Source organism: Jaculus jaculus, chromosome 11, assembly GCF_020740685.1.
Source record: "Jaculus jaculus isolate mJacJac1 chromosome 11, mJacJac1.mat.Y.cur, whole genome shotgun sequence".
Taxonomy (NCBI): domain Eukaryota; kingdom Metazoa; phylum Chordata; class Mammalia; order Rodentia; family Dipodidae; genus Jaculus; species Jaculus jaculus.
This window is the reverse complement of record NC_059112.1, coordinates 17,422,252-17,442,004: the sequence shown is the minus strand read 5'-3', so window position 1 is coordinate 17,442,004 and position 19,753 is coordinate 17,422,252. Positions and strand designations below refer to the sequence as shown.

Below are 19,753 nucleotides of genomic sequence, written 5' to 3'. Positions count from 1 at the left end.
GCTAAGCAGTTCATTTCTACATTCCAAACTCTGGAGTCACAGAGCCCAGCTTCCAAGAAAAGTCACAGTGGATACGAGATGCATATAAAAAAATAGTAGGTGTGTCTTTCAAATCAGGAGTTGTGGGACCACATTCATTTCTTTTACAAAATGCTATTTAAAAAAAGGACAGAGGATCCAGTTCATGCTATGCCAGACTCAGACAGTGAATAAGTAAGTATATTGCAGGTTTTGGTAGGCAGTCTTCTTCCGGCTTTTCTTGCCTTTCCCCCCCCAAAGCCCCAGGTTCCTTTCACGTGAAGTCCTGAAAAAAACACATCACACTGCAGTTGCATCTCTTCTTGAATTCTGCCGGTGTTGAAGCCCGCAGAACACACGTCCTACCATCAATGAACAAGTTTTCCTTTAGCTTTGTACACTGACTCTTGTGTAACAGTGCGTGGCACAAAATGTACAAGAAAATACTGGTTTTAGTCTGTACAGTTTCTATAATAATTATGGAGTAAAATAAGTTAACTTTGCTAATGAGAATAGCTGGCGGGCAGCGTATGTCTTTATTTTACATTTTTAAAGTCTCTGCAGGCATCTACTTTGGTTAGTCACCAACAATCGTAACATAAGCACTGATCAGAGAACTGAGCAGCATTCCAATAACGTTAACAGATATATTATTTCTTTTTTTTTGAAATACTGGGAAAGCCCAGCTTTAAAATATTATTAAAATGTTCTAACATTTATACACTAGGAAGAGTTAGAGCTAATAAAATAAAAATTTCTTCAAAAATAATCTTGCAGTGCTCTTTGAGGCATGCTCTGAGAAGTCATCACCACACACACACTCACACTCACTCACACACACACTCACTCACACACACACACACACACACATACTCACTCACACATCCTTATACAGACCAAAAAACAAAAACACCCCAAACCCTTATCCCGTAGATTGAAAAACAACCCAATGGTTTTTGCAAAGAGGTCTCTCTCTGCAGGGCTGGATGTTGATGTAGACCATGAAGCAAGCATCAGTGGCAGAGTTTGCGGACGACCGACCCATTGCGAGGATGCAAGTGGTTTTTGACAGGTCTTGGCTGAAATGAACCAGACCCAATTCCAGCCTCATTCCACCTGCGGTGATTGCAGACATTCCTGGAATTCTTTCTGCATCACTTTTAGCCCTTTGCGCGGAAGTTAGAAATTCCTTCTCCATACAGCTTCTGTGGGAGGTATAGGACAGATAACTTGCTTCCAGTCTCTGCTTTTGACACAGTTTACGACGTATGGTGACGCTGTCATTGTGGTTGCTGCCCCACGTCATCAGTGAATGGCAAGGGTTCATAAAAGGTGCTTGGTTGATATTCTTCCGCCTCTTCAGTTTGCTTTCTCGCCCAGGTGTCTCAGAATCCAGTGCTCACCATGTCTCCCACCGGTTTGGCCTGCGCTAGAAGCTGGTAGGATTGCACCTTGCGAAGAGACTCTCTGATCTCCAGGTTAAGCTCCATCAGTTTGTAGTTGGCCTCTGACATGTCCAGGTTAGAGCCTATCACGGCAAAGCTGCCTGTCTGACCCAGTGTCTGGTGATGAAAGCAGATGTGCAGCAGTGTCTGCACGGGGTCATCCTCACAGCTGCCGAAGATGTCACTGGGCCACAGGGCTCTGGAAACACACAACAGTGTTTTAAAGATAAGAGTGATTATTTAGATTAATAACATATTCAAAAAAACATTTTTTTTTTTTTTTTTTTTTTTTTTTTAGCCAGGCGTGGTGGTGCATGCCTTTAATTCCAGCACTCAGGAGGCAGAGGTAGGAGTATTACTGTGAGTTTGAGGCCACCCTGAGATTTCATAGTGAATTCAAGGTCAGTCTGTGCTAGAGCGAGACCCTACCTCGGAAAACAAAAAACAAACAATATATATGTACGTATATGTGTGTGTGTGTGTGTGTGTGTGTGTGTGTGTGTGTGTGTGTGTGTATATATATATATATATATATATATGTATTTATTTATTTAAGAGAAGAGAAAGGCAGATAGAGAACAAATGGCCACTCCAGGGCCTCCAGCCCCTGCAAATGAAGTCCAGATGCATGTGCCACCTTGTACATCTGGCTTACGTGGGTCCCGAGGAATTGAACCTGGGTCCTTTGGCTTTGCAGGCAATCGCCTTAACCACTAAGATGTCTCTCCAGACCAGTGACATCCTTTTTTTTTTTTTGAGGTAAGGTCTCACTGTAGCCCAGGCTGACCTGGAATTCACTATGTAGTCTCAGGGTGGCCTTGAACTCAGTGATCCTTGTACTTCTGCTTCCTGGGTGCTAGGATTAAAGATGTGTGCCACCATGCCCAGCTCAGCAGCATTTTTTAAAAGTTTAATTTATTTGCAAGCAGAGGAGAGAGAAACCGGGAGAGAAAGAATGAATAGGCATGCCAAGACCTCTTGCAACTGCAAAAACAAAACAAAACAAAACAAGGGAAAAACCCTCCAGATGCACATGCTGCTTTGTACATCTGGCTTTACATGGGTTCTGAGGAACTGAACCCAGACCGTCAGGCTTTGCAAACAAGTGCCTTCACCCCTAAGCCATCTCTTTAGCCCTCTTTAAAAAATTTAAAAAATTTTGGTGCATGCCTTTAATCCCAGCACTTGGGAGGCAGAGGTAGGAGGATTGCTGTGAATTCAAGGCCATCCTGAGAATACGGAGTGAATTTCCAGGTCACCCTGGGCTAGAGTGAGACCCTACCTTGGGAAAAATTTTTTTTAAAAAATTTATTTGCAAGCAGAGAACAAAATGGGGGAGTCAGGGCCTCTGATCACTGCAAATAAACTCCAGATACATTGGCACTTTGTGAATCTTTCTTTTCTTTTCTTTTCTTTTCCCCTCCCTCCCTCCCTCCCTCCCTCCCTCCCTCCCTCCCTCTCTCTCTCTCTCTCTCTTTCTTTCTTTCTTTCTTTCTTTTGTTTTTAGAGGTAGGGTCTCGCTGTAGCCCAGGCTGACCTGGAATTCACTATGTAGTCTCAGGGTGGCCTTGAACTCACAGCGATCCTCCTACCTCTGCTTCCCAAGTGCTGAGATTAAAGGTGTGCACCACCACACCTCGCTTGTGAATCTGTCTTTACATGAGTACTGGAAAATAAACCCAGACCATCAGGCTTTGCAAGTGAGTGCCTTTAACCACTGAGCCATCTCTCCAGGCCAAGTGACATCTTAAGTTACTACCTCTAGTAAAAGTTCCTAATGGATGACTGCCTTATTAGCTGAACATTTGCTCAAGTAATATTGAGGGTGAAAAAAATGTAACGTAAATAGTCTTTCAATGAGGACCACTGAAAATAAAAGCATGATATGGAAACTGACATGTAAAGTGCTGGCTCAGTTCTATACAGTACCTGAAAGCTTTCACCTGTGCCACAGCTGACACGAATTCCTTATTTTTCAGAGTCTCAATTAGAGAATGAATGGCGGTTTCTATTGTGGTCTGTGCAGCCTTGGAGATGTCAATTTCTTCATTCTCCGAGGCAGCCTCGGCTTCCTTGAGCGCGCTCTCCAGCTGGGCAAGCTCCTCCGACATGTTGACCACCTGCAACAAACACATCTTTAAGGAGCTAATGTTCAGGAAGAGAAGGGGCGTTTCATTGGGTGCAAGGATCTCCCTGACAGGAGGGGCATTTTCTCAAAGTCAATTGTTTGAGATAGGGTCTCTTTAGATGACACTGGCCTTGAACTCAAGATCCTTCCAGGTGGGCTGGAGAGATGGCTTAGCGGTTGAGCGCTTGCCTGTGAAGCCTAAGGACCCCGGTTCAAGGCTCGACTCCCCAGGACCCACGTTAGCCAGATGCACAAGGGGGCGCACGCGTCTGGAGTTCGTTTGCAGAGGCTGGAGGCCCTGGCGTGCCCACTCTCCTCTCTCTCTCTGTCTCTGCCTCTTTCTCTCTCTGTCACTCAAATAAATAAATAAAAATTAAAAAAAAAAAGATCCTTCCAAGTGCTGGTTTTATAGGCCTGTGACACCACACTAGGCTTACATATGCTTGATATGCACATTATAGTTTGGACAGTAAAATATATATTTACCGCTATATGGAAGATCATGAACTTTTCTTTTTGACAGTGAAGGAAAAGTGTATTTTAACAAGATACTTACCTAGGGCACTTTATATGATTAAAAAAACTTTTTAAAAAATATATTTGAGAGAATGGGCACGCCAGGACCTCTAGCCACTGCAAATGAACTCCAGATGCATGGGCCACCTTGTGTATCTGGCTTTGCATGGGTACTGGGTTCTCAAACTTGGGTCCTTGGTCTTTGCGGGCAAGGGCCTTAACCACTGATCCATCTCTTCAGCCCCTTTTGATCATTGAAATGTTTTTTCCCAATGACATTTATAGTGCCAGCAAACCTGCATGTTTACATGTTCATTCCTTGTGCACCCACAGAAACACTGGAACCCATGGACAAGGTGTGAGGGGTTTGTAGTGCACCTTTGTTCTTGTGCGCGTACGGTGGGTGTGCACGGGCACGTGACCCATGCACACGCGGGGGAGGCTGGAGAAGATCTCCTAACACTCTTCTGCCGTATTTCCTTGAGATAGTGTCCCTCACTGAGCCCCGAATGGCCCACGAGCGAGCCCCAGCGCTTCTCCTGTCGCTGTTTCCCTCAGCACTGGGGTTCTGGGCCCGTATGGCCACACTCAGCTTTTCACATGGGTGCTGGGTCCTGCGCGCACACTCTCACGCTGGCACTGAACGTGCCCTCACCAGCTGATCTCCCTGCCCTACAAGCCCCTCCCCATGCAGGGATGTGCTGTACTCGACTTGTGGTTACAGATGACGTCTCTGGCGTCAGGACCTTTCTCTCGAACCCCTGGGTATCAACTGCCTAACTTAGAAAAGCATCCTGACATCACTGTTGGAAACACGATGCCCTGGCAGTGGCTTGTGACTTTAGGAGGACCGCACGCAGATGTGCGTTTTCCTAGAGCCGGTTACCATGGCGACGGACACCTACCTCTGCTTCGTTCTTAATGGCGTTTACTTGGTTGATGAGCTTGCAGTAGGCCTGGAACAGAAGCAACAGTTGAAAATGCAGTTTGTACAGCCGTCGGCACAGCTCCAGCTCCTGGAAGTAACAACCGCACGTTAGACTTACGTGGCGTTTGCCATCTCAATAAGCTATTCAAAATTATGTTAAAATTGTCTTGGCATCTGCTTCTGCACTAAGCAGGTTAACATGATATGAAGCTGATGAAAGGTGGGGGAAAGATGCTTTGGGAACTGTAGTAAAACTAGAAAGGGTCATAACTGCTTTTTAGTATAAAGCACATTTTCACATTGGACAAACAGAATGCGTCAGGAGGCAAAGTCGGAGGATACTTCTAAGGAGGATCCGGTAGGATCTAAGGCTTTGAATCGATAATGGGAAGAGTTCCCCAATGCAAGCGCCTTCTGCTTTTACATGCGCATTGCATCCACGATCAGGGCTTGGTAAAGCACGGTGAGACTGGATCACCTCTTCCCCAAACGTAGGAAGTCTTTTAAAGAATTATTTTTCCTAAAGACCACGTGCTAATCTCATTCAAGTGAGACTATGAAATGGACACGTGCACGTTGGTTTGTAAAATGTAAAGGAAGATGTGTTAGTTGTGTCTTAAGTCTTTTAAAGTCTCACTGGCTCGTGATTTTATAGAACCAACATTTCATGGATTAGGGTTATGTGAAATTGAAACACATACTACTTTTAAAGTAGTCCATGACAAAACATTGGGAGGTCACAAAAGGACAGATGGCATATGACAACCAGTGTGTCTCACAAGGGTAGATAACGAGTCTAGAAATCAAGGCAGGCCACTTACTGCTAGAATTTCCATTTGCTAAGCAAGAAGGTGATCGGGCCACAAAAAATACAAAGAAAGAAAAAGACCAAGAATTAGTGTAAGAAATCATTGCAACTAGGGTTACAGATGTCCCAGGCAAACTGAAGAACACATCCACATCCCAAAGAAAAGGAGTCTTATAAAGTCACTTCCAAAATTCTATCCTCTAGACTCTCCTCTCCTCTCCTCTCCTCTCCTCTCCTCTCCTCTCCTCTCCTCTCCTCTCCTCTCCTCTCCTCTCCTCTCCTCTCCTCTCCTCTCCTCTCCTCTCCTCTCCTCTCCCCTTTCCTTTGAGGTAGGGTTTTGCTGTAGCCCAGGTCGTGTGCCACCATGCCAGGCCTCTTTAGACACTTTTGACAACCCAGGGTGTGTGATTTGTCTTTTCTGTGCAAATGCTCTAGCATTGAGATGCACCCTTTTAACTTTCTTAACATTCTGGCAAATAAAATTCCTTTGCGCTGTGGCTTTTTTTTTTTTCTGGTAGAAAAGTCATAAAGCATACCACAGAACTGGTGTGATCTTGGGAACATTACCTATTGTAAGTGTTCTTCTAGGTTCCTATAGCCTTTCCAAGAAACAACAGTATCCCCTACCCCTACAAACCCCACACAATTTCCTTAAAGTAGAAAATTTATAGTTAGGAAATAAATGGATTAGACATTTTCCCTCCCAGGAAAGAACTGGCTTAGAGCCTTCCATGGGAAATACTGAGCCCACTGCAGGTTCCCCGGTGTGCCTCACTCTACACTCTCTACCTTTCCATGCCTAACGGACCCCAGGATGCTTGACTTGGCGTTGGGTGGGCCACGGGGCAGTGTACTGAGAGCAGGTGTGTCTCCAAATGTCACTTAGTATGTGTCAGTGCCGGACATGGTGGCACGCACCTTTCATCTCAGCACTCAGGAGGCAGAGGCAGGAGGATTGCCATGAGTTCAAGGCCACCCTGATACTACACAGTAAATTCCAAAATAAAAAAAAAATTATGTGTCAGAAACTTGATCTTAAATAGGTTTGCATCAAATGAGATGATGCAGGTAGAACACACAGTAAAACATTTAAATTCATGGACTATCTTCAGAATAACCTCAGCACACATGGTATTTATGGCACTTTGGCCCGTTCTCATCTAAAGACTTCAAATTAAGCTGGGCACGGTAGTGCACATCTTTAATCTTAGTGCTTGGAAAGCAGAGGGGTAGGAGGATCCCCATGAGCTGGAGGCCGTCCTGAGACTACATAGTGAATTCCAGGTCAGCCTGAGTGAGACCCTGCTTTGAAAAACCAAAAGTTCTAACTAAACCCACAATGGTTGGGGTGGAGTGATGGCTCAGCGGTTAAAGGCATTGCTTGCAAAGCCCGAAAGCCTGGGTTCAATTCCCCGGTGCCCACATAAAGCCAGATGCACAAAGTGGCACATGTATCTGGAGTTCATCTTCAGTGGCAAGAGGCCCTGGCATATCCATATTCTGTCTCTTTTGGACTCAAATAAGTAAAAATATTTAAATACCTCCCTCCCCGGAACTGTGATCATGTAAATTTAGCTTCTAGAAGTCCTTCTTAATCCTGTGTTTCTTAAATTTCCTCTGAAGGACTATTCATAAATCATTTATATTCTGTCAAGTTAGAAGGATTTGCTAAGCAAAGGTGAACTTTCCCTCCACACTGCTTACCCTGCATTGTGTGGACAGTCCCTCAGTAAACATGAGCAGTGCGCCATCCAACCCCTGAGGTTTTATTTGGTATCATTTATTTCCAGAGGAAATTCAAGTTTAAATATTTTGCTCACTCCTGTTAGCATGAACAGAAGAGACTCTATACGGACCTACTCACAGCCTCTACTTAGACACATGGCAGAAACAAACCACATAAAACTCATCACTACTGTGACTGGAAAGTTCTATCTAAAAATTAGATGTTCTAAAAGTGCTTTTCCCGAGGATGAGTATAAACCTGCACTTATTTTTTGTTTTATTTTTGTTTTTTGAAGTAGGGTCTCACTCTAGCTCAGGCTGACTTGGAATTCACTATGTAGTCTCAGGATGGCCTCAAACTTATGGCGATCCTCCTACCTCTGCCTCCCGAGTGCTGGAATTAAAGGCGTGCGCCACCATTCCTGGCTTACATTTTCAACTTTAAAGTACATTGACATTTGGGAGTACATTCTCATTAATTCATTCCATAAGTATCTGTTGACTGCTTATGGTGCAAATGCTCACACTGATATGCAGGGGCAGGAGTTAGGAGCAATCAGGATGCCTGCCCGCAGGGAAAAGTTACACCCCTGTCAAGTGATGCATTTAAAGGTCACTGCATATTTTATTTCTTTTCTGTTTTATTTTTAATTATCTTCTTTTTCTTTTTGGTTTTTCGAGGTAGGATCTCACTCTAGCCCAGGCTGACCTGGAATTCACTATGGAGTTTCAGGATGGCCTCGAACTCACAGCAATCCTCCTCCCTCTGCCTCCTGAGTGCTGGGATTAAAGGCGTGCGCCACCACGCCCAGCTCTAATTATGTTATTTCTTTAGACACATAATTTGAGCTTTTCTTTCAAATAGCATAGGATTAAGAATTAGACTGTCTGGGCTTAAGTCCTGGCCATGCTGTTTATTTATTGGTGGATCAGTTAGCTTCTCTGCACTTCATCCTCAAAGTGGGATTTATTAAGAGAATCTGCTTAACTGAATTGTAAGGACAGAATAGAACTATAATTTGCACACTAACACAGTACCTGAGTTAAACTACAATTTTTTTCAACATTTTCCTCTTCTTAAAAATTTCAAATTTTTATTATGACTTCTATAGGAACTACAAGTCCATTATAATGGAACAGGTTGCAGATTGGAATTCTGACAGAAATGTAGAGATTTGTTGATGAAGGCCCTTCCCTTATTTACAAGGCAGTTCCGATATATCAGACCAATCTGTGGATCTTATTCTCATAATCTCAGCACAATGTGTGTGCAATGACATCCATCTTTCTCTAAGACAACATTCTGCTTTTATTTTCACATTTTTTTTTTTTTTTTGACTTTTCAGGGAGGGTCTCATTCTATCCTAGGCTGATCTGGAACTCACCATGTAGTCTCAGGCTGGCCTCGAACTCACAGTGACCCTCCTATCTCAGCCTCCTGAGGGCTGGGAATAAAGGTGTGCTCTGCTGTGCCCAGCATATTTTTACACCAGAGCAAAACTGAACTGTATTCAATGAGTTTCACCTTTGGAAAGGCTAATATGGACCCAGCACATGGCTTTGGTTCTGAGTTCTCCTTTCGGAACCAGGCTGTATGGCCACATAGCACTCTTGGATGGCAAGGTTCTTTTTTTATTTTTTTTAATTAAAAAAAGGATTTTATTCTAAAAGCCAACCTGGACTGTCCAGATAACCATCACACTTATCTACTGAAGGTTATTAAGCTTTAGTCACAAGCTGCTTGTTCGGTTTTATTAAAGTGAATTTTTCATTACTAAGCCAATATTTCACGGAACCTAACTTTTCTAAAGATGGTTCTGATAACCAAAATGAAAAGGTTTACAAATACGCTCCGTGTCTGGAAATACCAAGGAAGGACAACTGCATACACACATTGTTTTACCTGGTACTATACAAGAGCCAAACCAAGGACTAGAGACTTACTTGTGCATTGGTGTTTATCCTATATATGTCTTCTTTGGCACCGAATGTCCTCTTACAATTGTCTAACCACTGAAGAAATAAGTAACAGCACATTTTAATACATGAATTGTATAACATGTCATGACTAGTAACAGGCTGTGTGCATGAACGACACACAGACCAGAAAGCCTATGACTGACCACATGTACACGTTCATCTCCGATGGGGGCTAATCACTTCCGCGGAATAAACAAAACCTGGCTCCATCTAGCAAGCTCTCCACACGAGGGGGTTTGCCAATGGGACACAAAAATGCTCTTTTCACGACCCGTGTGCCCTGTTCTGTGAGATCCTTCACTTTGCAGGTTTTATTGGAAATTTTTTCAAATCTCTGCTTGACCTTTGTCTAATGTTAAGATGGGGAAATGGAAGATTTGCTTTTCCCTCTGGTCAATTTAATAAAGGCAACTAACCGAGAATTAACCAGGTCTGTCTGCTTATCAGAAGTGTGTTTCTCCGAAGATTCACGTCAACTTTAATTAGTGAAACAGAAGACAAAATCCATCCAAATCCTGTTTTTATTCATTTTCTTTCTTTTTGGATGGCAATAAATGACAGGCATGTTATCTCCAAGCAGTAGTGAATGTAGAAATCAAATTCATCCAGGGGCTGCTCCTATAGCTTGCTATTGAAGCTCCTTTATTTTAGTCAAGTAAAAAATGAAATAACAGGGCTAGAGAGATGGCTTAGCGGTTAAGTGCTTGCCTATGAAGCCTAAGGACCCTGGTTCGAGGCTTGACTCCCCAGGACCCACGTTAGCCAGATGCATAAGGGGATGCATGCGTCTGGAGTTCATTTGCAGTGGCTGGAGGCTCTGGCGCGCCCATTCTCTCTCCCTCTCTCTATCTGCCTCTTCCTCGCTCTGTCTCTCTCAAATAAATAAAAATAACAAAAAAATTAAAAAAAAAAAGAAATAACATTGTGGTTATGTAAAACAATGGAGTCACAGGATTACCGAAATGACATAAAAGCTGAGTCTTCAAGTTAAGCTTCTGGGTTTTCATAGTTCAATACTGTGTTTTTTTGTTTGTTTTTGGACTTGTTGGACTGTTTTGGTGATATTATTAAACATAATAGAAATAATATACAAGGAATCATTTACGACCTTTTTCCTTTAGGAAAACTGCTAGCTACATCCAGTAGCAACTCTGAAAACACTTCAGCCATACACATTAAAAAATCCCAATTGTAGTTTAATGTTCTGCACAGAACGAATTAAAATGAGAAGTCTCTGTTGTTTCAAAACAATCTTGTAGCCCTTCTGTCCCTTCTCTCTCAGTCACCGAGATGCCCTGGCCCCTGGGCTATTCGCTTAACAGCTTCTCCAAAGAAAAACACATGGGGTTTTCTACTGAGACACGGCTGGTGGCGGTCACTGTCAGAAGCTATCAGCAGATCTCTTTATACCAGCAAAATCCAGCTGACATCTAGCAAGGGATCTGTACTTGAATCTCTATTCATACAAATGTTAAATGGGTATGTGCTTAAAGACCATAAGGACACTGGCCCAGTTGTTCAAGTATACTAAAATAAAAAAAAAAAAAAAAAGGAAAAGGGCCATTTCAGTTATTAATTCCAGATGCACATGCTATGCCTTAACCATTAAGCCATCTTTCCAACCCAGCGACATTTTTGTTTGTTTGCTTTTCAAGGTGGGGTCTTGCTATAGGCCAGACTGACCTGAAATTCACTACATAGTCTCAGGGGGCCTTGGACCCATAGCTATCCTCCTATATCTGCCTCTTAAGTGCTAGGATTAAAGGTGTATGCCACCATGCTTGGCTAATTGAGTTTTTTTTGTGTGTGTTTCTTTGTTCTTTTGTTTTTCAAGGTAGGGTCTCACTCTAGCCCAGGCCGACCTGGAATTCACTATGTAGTCTCAGGGTGGCCTTGAACTCACAGCGATCCTCCTACTTCTGCCTCCCGAGTGCTGGATTAACGGCGTGCCTCATCACACCTGGCTGCTAATTCAGTATTTTGAGAAGCACTATTCAGTGTAACTCTTTTGGATTTTTTTAAAAAAAATTTGTTGTTGTTTATTTTTATTTATTTATTTGAGAGCGACAGAGAGAAAGAGACAGAGAGAGGGAGGGGGAGGGAGGGAGGGAGGGAGGGAGGGAGAGAATGGGAGCGCCAGGGCCTCCAGCCACTGCAAACGAACTCCAGATGTGTGCGCCCCCTTGTGCATCTGGCTAACGTGAGTCCTGGGGAATCAAGCCTCGAACCGGGGTCCTTAGGCTTCACAGGCAAGTGCTTAACCGCTAAGCCATCTCTCCAGCCCCTCTTTTGGATTTTTAAGGCTTTTAAAAGACAAGTCCCGAGAATACAGTCTGCAAAGGGCAGATCTTCCACCAGCATGAGACTCTGCAGAGTCCCCAGTTCCCATCCCGCTGGTCTTTCCATGTTTCCTTGGCTCAAAGTTTCAAACAAAGGCTAAAATTTGGCTACTGAGGGAAGTTCTGTTTTGGGGTTTACAGTGTGGCCTGCGTCCGAGCCATCCTCCAAGGGTAATGCCTGGCCAGGACTGGGGTAAGTAGAGAAGGGAGTCTTGTATTCGTCCCCTCCTTACCAGAGATGTATGTGGGGGAGTCTGCCTATTTATGTGCCAGGATGTACGGGATGAGGGCAGTGGAAGCTCTGGGTCTGTGCCCTAAGGTTTCTGCTGTCAAGAGAACCTCGACTCATGGGGCCATTCCTTCTACAAATACCCACAGCTTCCAGGGTAGGCGGAGACCTCTGGAGCACCAAAAAGATGCAATCATAGCGGGAAGACGGACTGGTGACTGTCACTTAATTAAAACCACATGTCTGGCCATCAAAAGGTGCTTTGTGGAGCCGGAGAGATGGCACTATGGTTAAGGCCCTTGCCTGCAAAGCATAAGGAGTTGGGTTTGATTCCCTATTAGTTACGTAAAGCCAGATGCACACAGAGGTTCATGTCTCTGGTGTTTGTTTGCCGTGGCTGGAGGCCCTGGCGTGCCCATTCGCTCTGTCTGCCTCTTTATTTCTCTCTCTCATAAATAAATAAATATAAATAAAATATTAAAAAAAAGATGATTTGGGTTGGAGAGATGGCTTAGCAGTTAAGGCACTTGCCTGTGAAGCCTAAGGGCCCACATAAGCCAGATGCACAGGGTGATGCAAGCAAGCAAGGCCGCACAGGTGCACAAGGTGGCGCACGTGTTCTGGAGTTCAACTGCAGTGGCTGGAGGCCCCGGCATGCCAATTCTCTCGCTCTCTCACATTAAAAAACAAAACAAACAAACAAACAAAAAACCAAGATGCTTTGACAGTGAAAATGCTGTCCAGTGAAGACTGCCTGCAATATCCCAAGAAAGTTGATGTTTACATTAAAGGGCATCTTCTAAGAAACTGGGAAAACACAATCCACTTACAAACATGTCAAGGTACTTGAAGGCATAATTCACAGGATATATCAATGAGGATATTTCTATGAAAACATGTCCAAATATTAATCAATAAGGAAATACAAATAATGCCGTTCTGCCGTATACCCAGTGGGATGACTGACATTTTAAAAAGTGACAATAGCTAGATGACAAAGGCAGGAAGAAATGGAAAACTCTGGTGCATACTTTTTTATAAGTTAAAAAAATATTTTTATTTATTTATTTGAGAGAGAGAGAGGAAGGGAGGGAAAGAGGCAGAATGGGCATGCCAGGGCTGCCAATCACTGCAAATGAACTCCAGATGTATGTGCCACCATGTGCATCTTGGCTTATGTGGGTACTTGGGACTTGAACCTGGGTCCTTAGGCTTCGCAGGCCTAACCACTAAGCTATCTCTCCAGCCCTTATTTACATATTTTGATGAGCAATCATTTTCTCACATACCTATTCTGTTTTGACCCATCACATGGAAGTCAGGTGTGGAGCTTGAAAAAGTGTCAGATTCTGAAGCCTTTCTGAGTTCAGATGTTTGGATTAGAGATGTTCAGCCTGTACTCACAGGTAGATCTTATTCTTCATATATTCCTATCTAGACCATTGAGAAAATAAGAACTAGGTTTTCTACTCAATGTTTCAGATGTCTTTATATGTGGTATAAGTTATTATTGAATACCTGTTATATGCAGTCTCACCGAAAGAGCACATTTTTGTTGTTTGTGTATCTTTTACACTTGCTGACTGAGAACACACTACTGGGCTTGCTTAGGGGACCCGGCCACCGGCTCAATGCCTGACTGGCACCGATGAGCCCTTTCTTAGCAGGCAGTATCTGAAACCGACCGTGTGCTTGCTTCTCTGCTACCCGCCCTACCCCAACCCATGGCGAAAGGACCCATTTGTTCAGAGTGGCAGATAATCCACACCACAGTGTTGTAATGCATTTCTAAATTGCTTCTGTTTCTCCCTCCGAGGTGTGGCCAGCAGGCTACCCAGCGTCCACACAGAGCTTCCTGCAAAGCTGCTATCTTCATTGTGCTCAGAGATGCTTTTCTCAGAGCCAAATATACTGGACAGAGAAGAGAGCTCCCGGGACCCGCCATTTCCCACACAACCCTGGGGCATGTGGGGAAGTGCTTCCTTTTGGCCTGGACTAGCATACAGCCAGCTCGACACTTCCAGCATCAGAAGTCAGTATCTTTTATTTTTTTATTACTTATTAAATTTTTTTTTGTTCATTTTTATTTGTTTATTTGAGAGTGACAGAGAGAGAAAGAGGGAGAGAGAGAGAGAGAGAATGAATATGGGTACGCCAGGGCTTCCAGCCACTGCAAATGAACTCCAGATGCGTGCGCCCCCTTGTGCATCTGGCTAACGTGGGTCCTGGGGAATGGAGCCTTGAACCAGGGTCCTTAGGCTTCACAGGCAAGCGCTTAACCACTAAGCCATCTCTCCAGCCCTACTTTTTATTTTTTGATGTAGGGTCTCACTCTAGCCCAGGCTGACCTAGAATTCACTATGTAGTCTCAGGGTGGCCTTGAACTCATGGCGATTTTCCTACCTCTGCCTCCCGAGTGCTGGGATTAAGGGAACATCTTTTTAACCCGGAGAAAGAAAGGAGACTGACCTGCTCGGCTGCTTCTCGTTTGACGTTGTAGGTGTCCAGGTGTTCTTGCAGCTCCAAAACACTGAATTTGAGTGTTTCTAGCAAGCCACAGGCCATCAGCTGTCAAATCAAAGACATTGACCTAGGTCACCATTCCTGAGAAGGACGACTTCAACAACCTCCCGGAGTAGCTGCCAGCTAACTGTTGGACACCCGGTTCTGCTCTGTCCCATCCTAAGGGCGGACCTGTCACCAGAGCCGAGTAGCAGCGCAGCAGGACAGCTTTCTAAATGTCCATGTCAGACCAGCGCGCTCCTCAGAGGCCTTGAAGCTTTGTGACCCTCACTTCCTTCAATGTAGAGCTGTGTTATGTACACGTGTGCTGCGACCAGTCAGGGAAGGCCGAGGGACCCTAGATATTTCATGGGGAGAGGCCTGGCTATCCCTCACCCTTTTTTTTTTTTTTTTTTTTTGGTACAAGATGCAATAAGGACTACACATTTCTACAGTATGACCCCTGACCTTCCTCATCCGGGACTCTACAGAGGGCGAGGGAAGGATCAGTGAGTGAGTCACAGGGACTGTGTTTGACAACTGGAATGACATTTTATTTTTATTTATTTTTTAAAATTTTTTTGTTCATTTTTATTTATTTATTTGAGAGCGACAGAGAGAGAAAGAGGCAGATAGAGAGAGAGAGAATGGGCGTGCCAGGGCCTCCAACCACTGCAAACAAACTCCAGACGTGTGTGCCCCCTTGTGCATCTGGCTAACGTGGGTCCTGGAGAATCGAGACTCTAACTGGGGTCCTTAGGCTTCACAGGCAAGCGTTTAACCGCTAAGCCATGTCTCCAGCCCGACATTATTTTTATTTATGAGAGAGAGAGAAAGAGATATGAATGGGTGCACCAGGGCCTCTAGCCACTGTATCCAAACTCCAGATGCATGCACCACCTTGTGCATCTGGCTTATGTGGGTCCTGGGGAATTGAAACTGGGTCCTTTGGCTTTGCAGGCAAGGGCCCCAAACACTAAGCCATATCTCCAGCCTTCAGCTTAATCTGTATAAATAAGCCTGTGTGTGAACTTACAGTTTCAGCATCCACAAAGACTGTTGGGCATTCCGAACACATCATCATCACTTCTAATGAACTTTTAAACTTGGTACCAATGCGCTGCAGATTCTCACCAAGAAAGCCGACTGCCTCGTTAGTTATTTCTCCAAACTTTCTTTGAATTGTCTACGGGGAAAGGACAAGAAAAGCTTAGTATGTATTTCATTAAAGGAAAAAAAAAAAAGAAAAAAAAAGGCATTTTCCCACTTTTTATTTATTTGCAGCGAAAGAATGGGCACACCAGGGCCTCTAGCCACTGCAAATAAACTCCACATGCATGTGGCACTTTATGCATCTGGCTTACATGGGTCCTGGGGAATTGAACCCAGGTTGCTAAGCTTTGCAGACAAGCGTCTGAACTGCTGAGCCATGTCTCCAGCCCCACTTTCCCACTTTTATGTAAAGAAGTACAGTTCCCAATGAACAGTATTGTAGTAATAACTATAAATGCATCTTATGTGTTTCTTTTCTTTTTTTAAACAAACTATGTATTTCTTTGCAAGCAGAGAGAGAGACACACACACACAGAGTATGGGAATGTCGGGGCCTCTTGCCACTGCGAATGAACTCTAGATCCAGGTACCCACTTGGGAATTGAACCTGGGTCTTCAGGCTTTACAAGCAAGCACCTTTAACCGCTGAGCCATCTTTCCAGTCTCTGCTTCTTTCTTATGACTCAGTGGTTAAGGAGCTTGCCTGTGAAGCCTCAGGACCCAGGCACCTGGTAACGAACTCTGTGAAGCTCCCTGTCAGCACCTGGAAGGCAGGGACTATTTCTTTCTTTTTCTGGTACCCTTTACGGTGCCTTTCGTGCCGCAGAAAACTGATCCGAAGTCTCACTGTCATTTTACTTATTTCTTTCCAATGTGTACCACTAAGCGCGTAACCCACCAACAGGGCTACAGGGTCACGCTGCAAACTGGGAAGCGCCGGCAGCGCAGACAGACGGGTTTCCTCAGGGAACCGCGCAGAGGGTAAAACCCGACACCCGCCCGAGCGGCAGCGCCCGGCGCTCACCTGGAAGAGCCTGGAGAACACGGGGAAGGTGAGCACGGCGCTCGAGCCGTCCGCGTCGCACAGCGTCTGGCTGACGTGGCAGCGCCAGGCCGCCTCGGCGTCGCCGCAGGCCGCGGGCTGGAACGCCGCCATGATGGCCGACAGGAACGGGGACGGCGGCGGCGAGGCCCGCGCTCCCGGAGACGCGGCGCGCTCGTCCTCGTCCTCGCTGCCGACACAGACACGCGTGTCACTCGCGACCAAAGTACTCTCGCCACCCAGTCGGGATGGCTTCTATTCATGAATACACACTGAGTTAAAAACACAGCCTACGCTCCTTACAACGGGCTCCTCCACACAAAATGGCCTGGACATCCACGACCTCACAGCGCCTGACGCTGCCTACACACGACCATCGTAAGAGGAGGAAAAGACGATGACATCAAAATAAGAGACAGACTGATGAGACGGGGAGGGGATGTGATGGAGAGTGCAGTTTCAAAGGGGAAAGGGGGGGGGAGGGAGGGTACTACCAAGGGATATATATATATATATATATATATATATTTTAATTTTTATTAACATTTTCCATGATTATAAAATAGCCATGGGATATTTTTTATAATCATGGAAAATGCCAATAAAAATTGAGGAAAAAGGGCTGGAGAGATGGCTTAGTGGTTAAGCGCTAGCTTGTGAAGCCTAAGGACCCCGGTTCGAGGCGTGATTCCCCAGGACCCACGTTAGCCAGATGCACAAGGGGGCGCACACATGTGGAGTTCGTGTGCAGTGGCTGGAGGCCCTGGAGTGCCCATTCTCTCTCTTTCTCCCTCTTTCTCGCTGTCTGTTGCTCTCAAATAAATAAAAATAAATAAAATAAATTTTTTTTAAAAAACTTGAGGAAAAAAAAAAGAAAAAATATATAGCCTACACTTTATTAGATAGCATGAGTAAGTAAGTGTGGTCCTTTTACACAGCATCTTTAAGACTATTTAATTCCAAGGTAACTATTTTACAAGAACTCAAGTCCTATAATATGCTACCTCTATATGTAAATATCAGTAATTTATTTATTTTTTTAATTTTTATTTCTTTATTTGAGCAAGCGAGCAAGCGAGAACCTCTAGCCACTGCAAACAAACTCCACACACATGCGCCCCCTTGTGCATCTGGCTTACGGAGGTACTGGGGAATAGAACCTGGGTCCTTAGGCTTCACAGGCAAGTGCCTTAACCGCTAAGCCATCTCTCAAGCCCAGCATCAGTAATTTCTAGGAAAACTATGCAGTGGAGTGCTTTCATTTTATGGTTGCCCATGGATGCTTTTATTATGTATTTATTTTATTTTTTTATTTTTTTATTTGAGAGTGACAGACACGGAGAGAAAGACAGATAGAGGGAGAGAGAGAGAATGGGCACGCCAGGGCTTCCAGCCTCTGCAAACGAACTCCAGACGCGCGCGCCCCCTTGTGCATCTGGCTAACGTGGGACCTGGGGAACCGAGCCTCGAACCGGGGTCCTTAGGCTTCACAGGCAAGCGCTTAACCGCTAAGCCATCTCTCCAGCCCTTATTATGTATTTTTTGAGGTAGGGTCTTGCTCTAGGCTAGGCTGACCTGGAATTAGTCTCAGGGTGGCCTCAATTCACAGCCATCCTCCCACCTCAGGCTCCCCAGTGCTGGGATTAAAGGTGTGTGCTACCATGCCCAGCAGGCATACAGTCCCCATGGATGATGATGCTACTGAAAAACTGCTGACTGTGAACTTTCATGTCAAAGGCTGTGGGAGGGGCTTTGCTCATGTCATTCAAGCTTCATCACAACCCTGGGGGTCTAGATTCGGTTACTAACTTCATTTTGAAAATTAGGAAACAAAGCCAGGCAGGGTGGCGCATGCCTTTAATCCCAGCACTCAGGAGGCACAGGTAGGAGGATCACCATGAGTTCAAGGCCACTCTGAGACTACATAGTGAATTCCAGGATACCCTGGGCTAGAGTGAGACCCCACCTCAACAAATGGCCCCAACTCCCTAAAAAATGAACTCATGGGGCTAGAGAGATGGCTTAGCGGTTAAGGTACTTGCCTATCGAGTCAAAGGACCCAGGTTCAATTCTCCAGGACCCACATAAGCCAGATGCATAAGGTGGTGCATGGGTCTGGAGTTCGTTTGCAGTGGCTGGAGGCCCCGGTGTGCACATCCTCACTCTCTCTCTCAAATAAATAAATAAATAAAAATAAAGCATTTTAAAATATGAAGTTATGACTGGACTTCTGTGTGAGTAGAAAGAAAACTCAGTAGCAGAAAGGAGATTTAAAGGGAATAGAGGGCTGGAAGATGGCTTAGCGGTTAAGCGCTTGCCTGTGAAGCCTAAGGACCTCGGTTCAAGGCTTGATTCCCCAGGACACACATTAGCCAGATGCACAAGGGGACGCACGTGTCTGGAGTTCATTTGCAGTGGCTGGAGGCCCTGGCATGCCCATTCTCTCTCTCTATTGGCCTCATTCTCTCTCTCTCTGTCCCTCTCAAATAAATAAATAAAATAAACTTTAAAAAAATGGCATATTGGACTGGAGAGATGGCTTAGCGGTTAAGCGCTTGCCTGTGAAGCCTAAGGACCCCAGTTCGAGGCTCGGTTCCCCAGGTCCCACATTAGCCAGATGCACAAGGGGGCGCACGCGTCTGGAGTTCGTTTGCAGAGGCTGGAAGCCCTGGCGCGCCCATTCTCTCTCTCTCCCTCTATCTGTCTTTCTCTCTGTGTCTGTCGCTCTCAAATAAATAAATAAAAATTTAAAAAAAAAAAACATTTAAAGGGAATAGAAAGGGAGGGAGGGGGGAACCTAACAGGATGGTATTGTTAAAATGAAGTCATGAAACAAAGATTAAGATGTATTCGGGTTGGATGTTCTATGCCTTGAGGTCCTAAAGATGAAGCGATGCTGGCATCCGACATCCATACAGAAATGTTTTATTTGGGGGTCTTACCAGTTATGGTTCATAGTATATGACAGCATTTCATGTGAAAGAGACCAAATAGCGACTGGAGAATGTCAAAATATGCATGTGAAGTAAAAACTTACTGC

General features: G+C 44.8%; 1 protein-coding gene across 9 annotated transcripts in view; it reads right to left on the bottom strand.

Moving 5' to 3' along the window:
- Positions 1-19,753, bottom strand: part of Fryl (FRY like transcription coactivator) — a 297,939-nt gene continuing 278,186 nt past the window's right edge. For 6 of the 9 annotated variants that reach the window (XM_045130376.1, XM_045130378.1, XM_045130377.1 and 3 more), the window contains 8 exons: positions 16,696-16,903; positions 15,655-15,804; positions 14,586-14,684; positions 9,513-9,581; positions 5,857-5,874; positions 5,013-5,123; positions 3,393-3,583; positions 1-1,662 (listed from right to left, as the gene is read on the bottom strand). In XM_045130376.1, coding sequence (XP_044986311.1) covers positions 1,404-1,662; positions 3,393-3,583; positions 5,013-5,123; positions 5,857-5,874; positions 9,513-9,581; positions 14,586-14,684; positions 15,655-15,804; positions 16,696-16,903 — 1,105 coding nt within the window. In that variant the 3' untranslated portion in view covers positions 1-1,403. The remainder of the gene's footprint in view (positions 1,663-3,392; positions 3,584-5,012; positions 5,124-5,856; positions 5,875-9,512; positions 9,582-14,585; positions 14,685-15,654; positions 15,805-16,695; positions 16,904-19,753) is intronic. The other 3 variants (XM_045130379.1, XM_045130383.1, XM_045130384.1) reach the window with 2 other exon arrangements.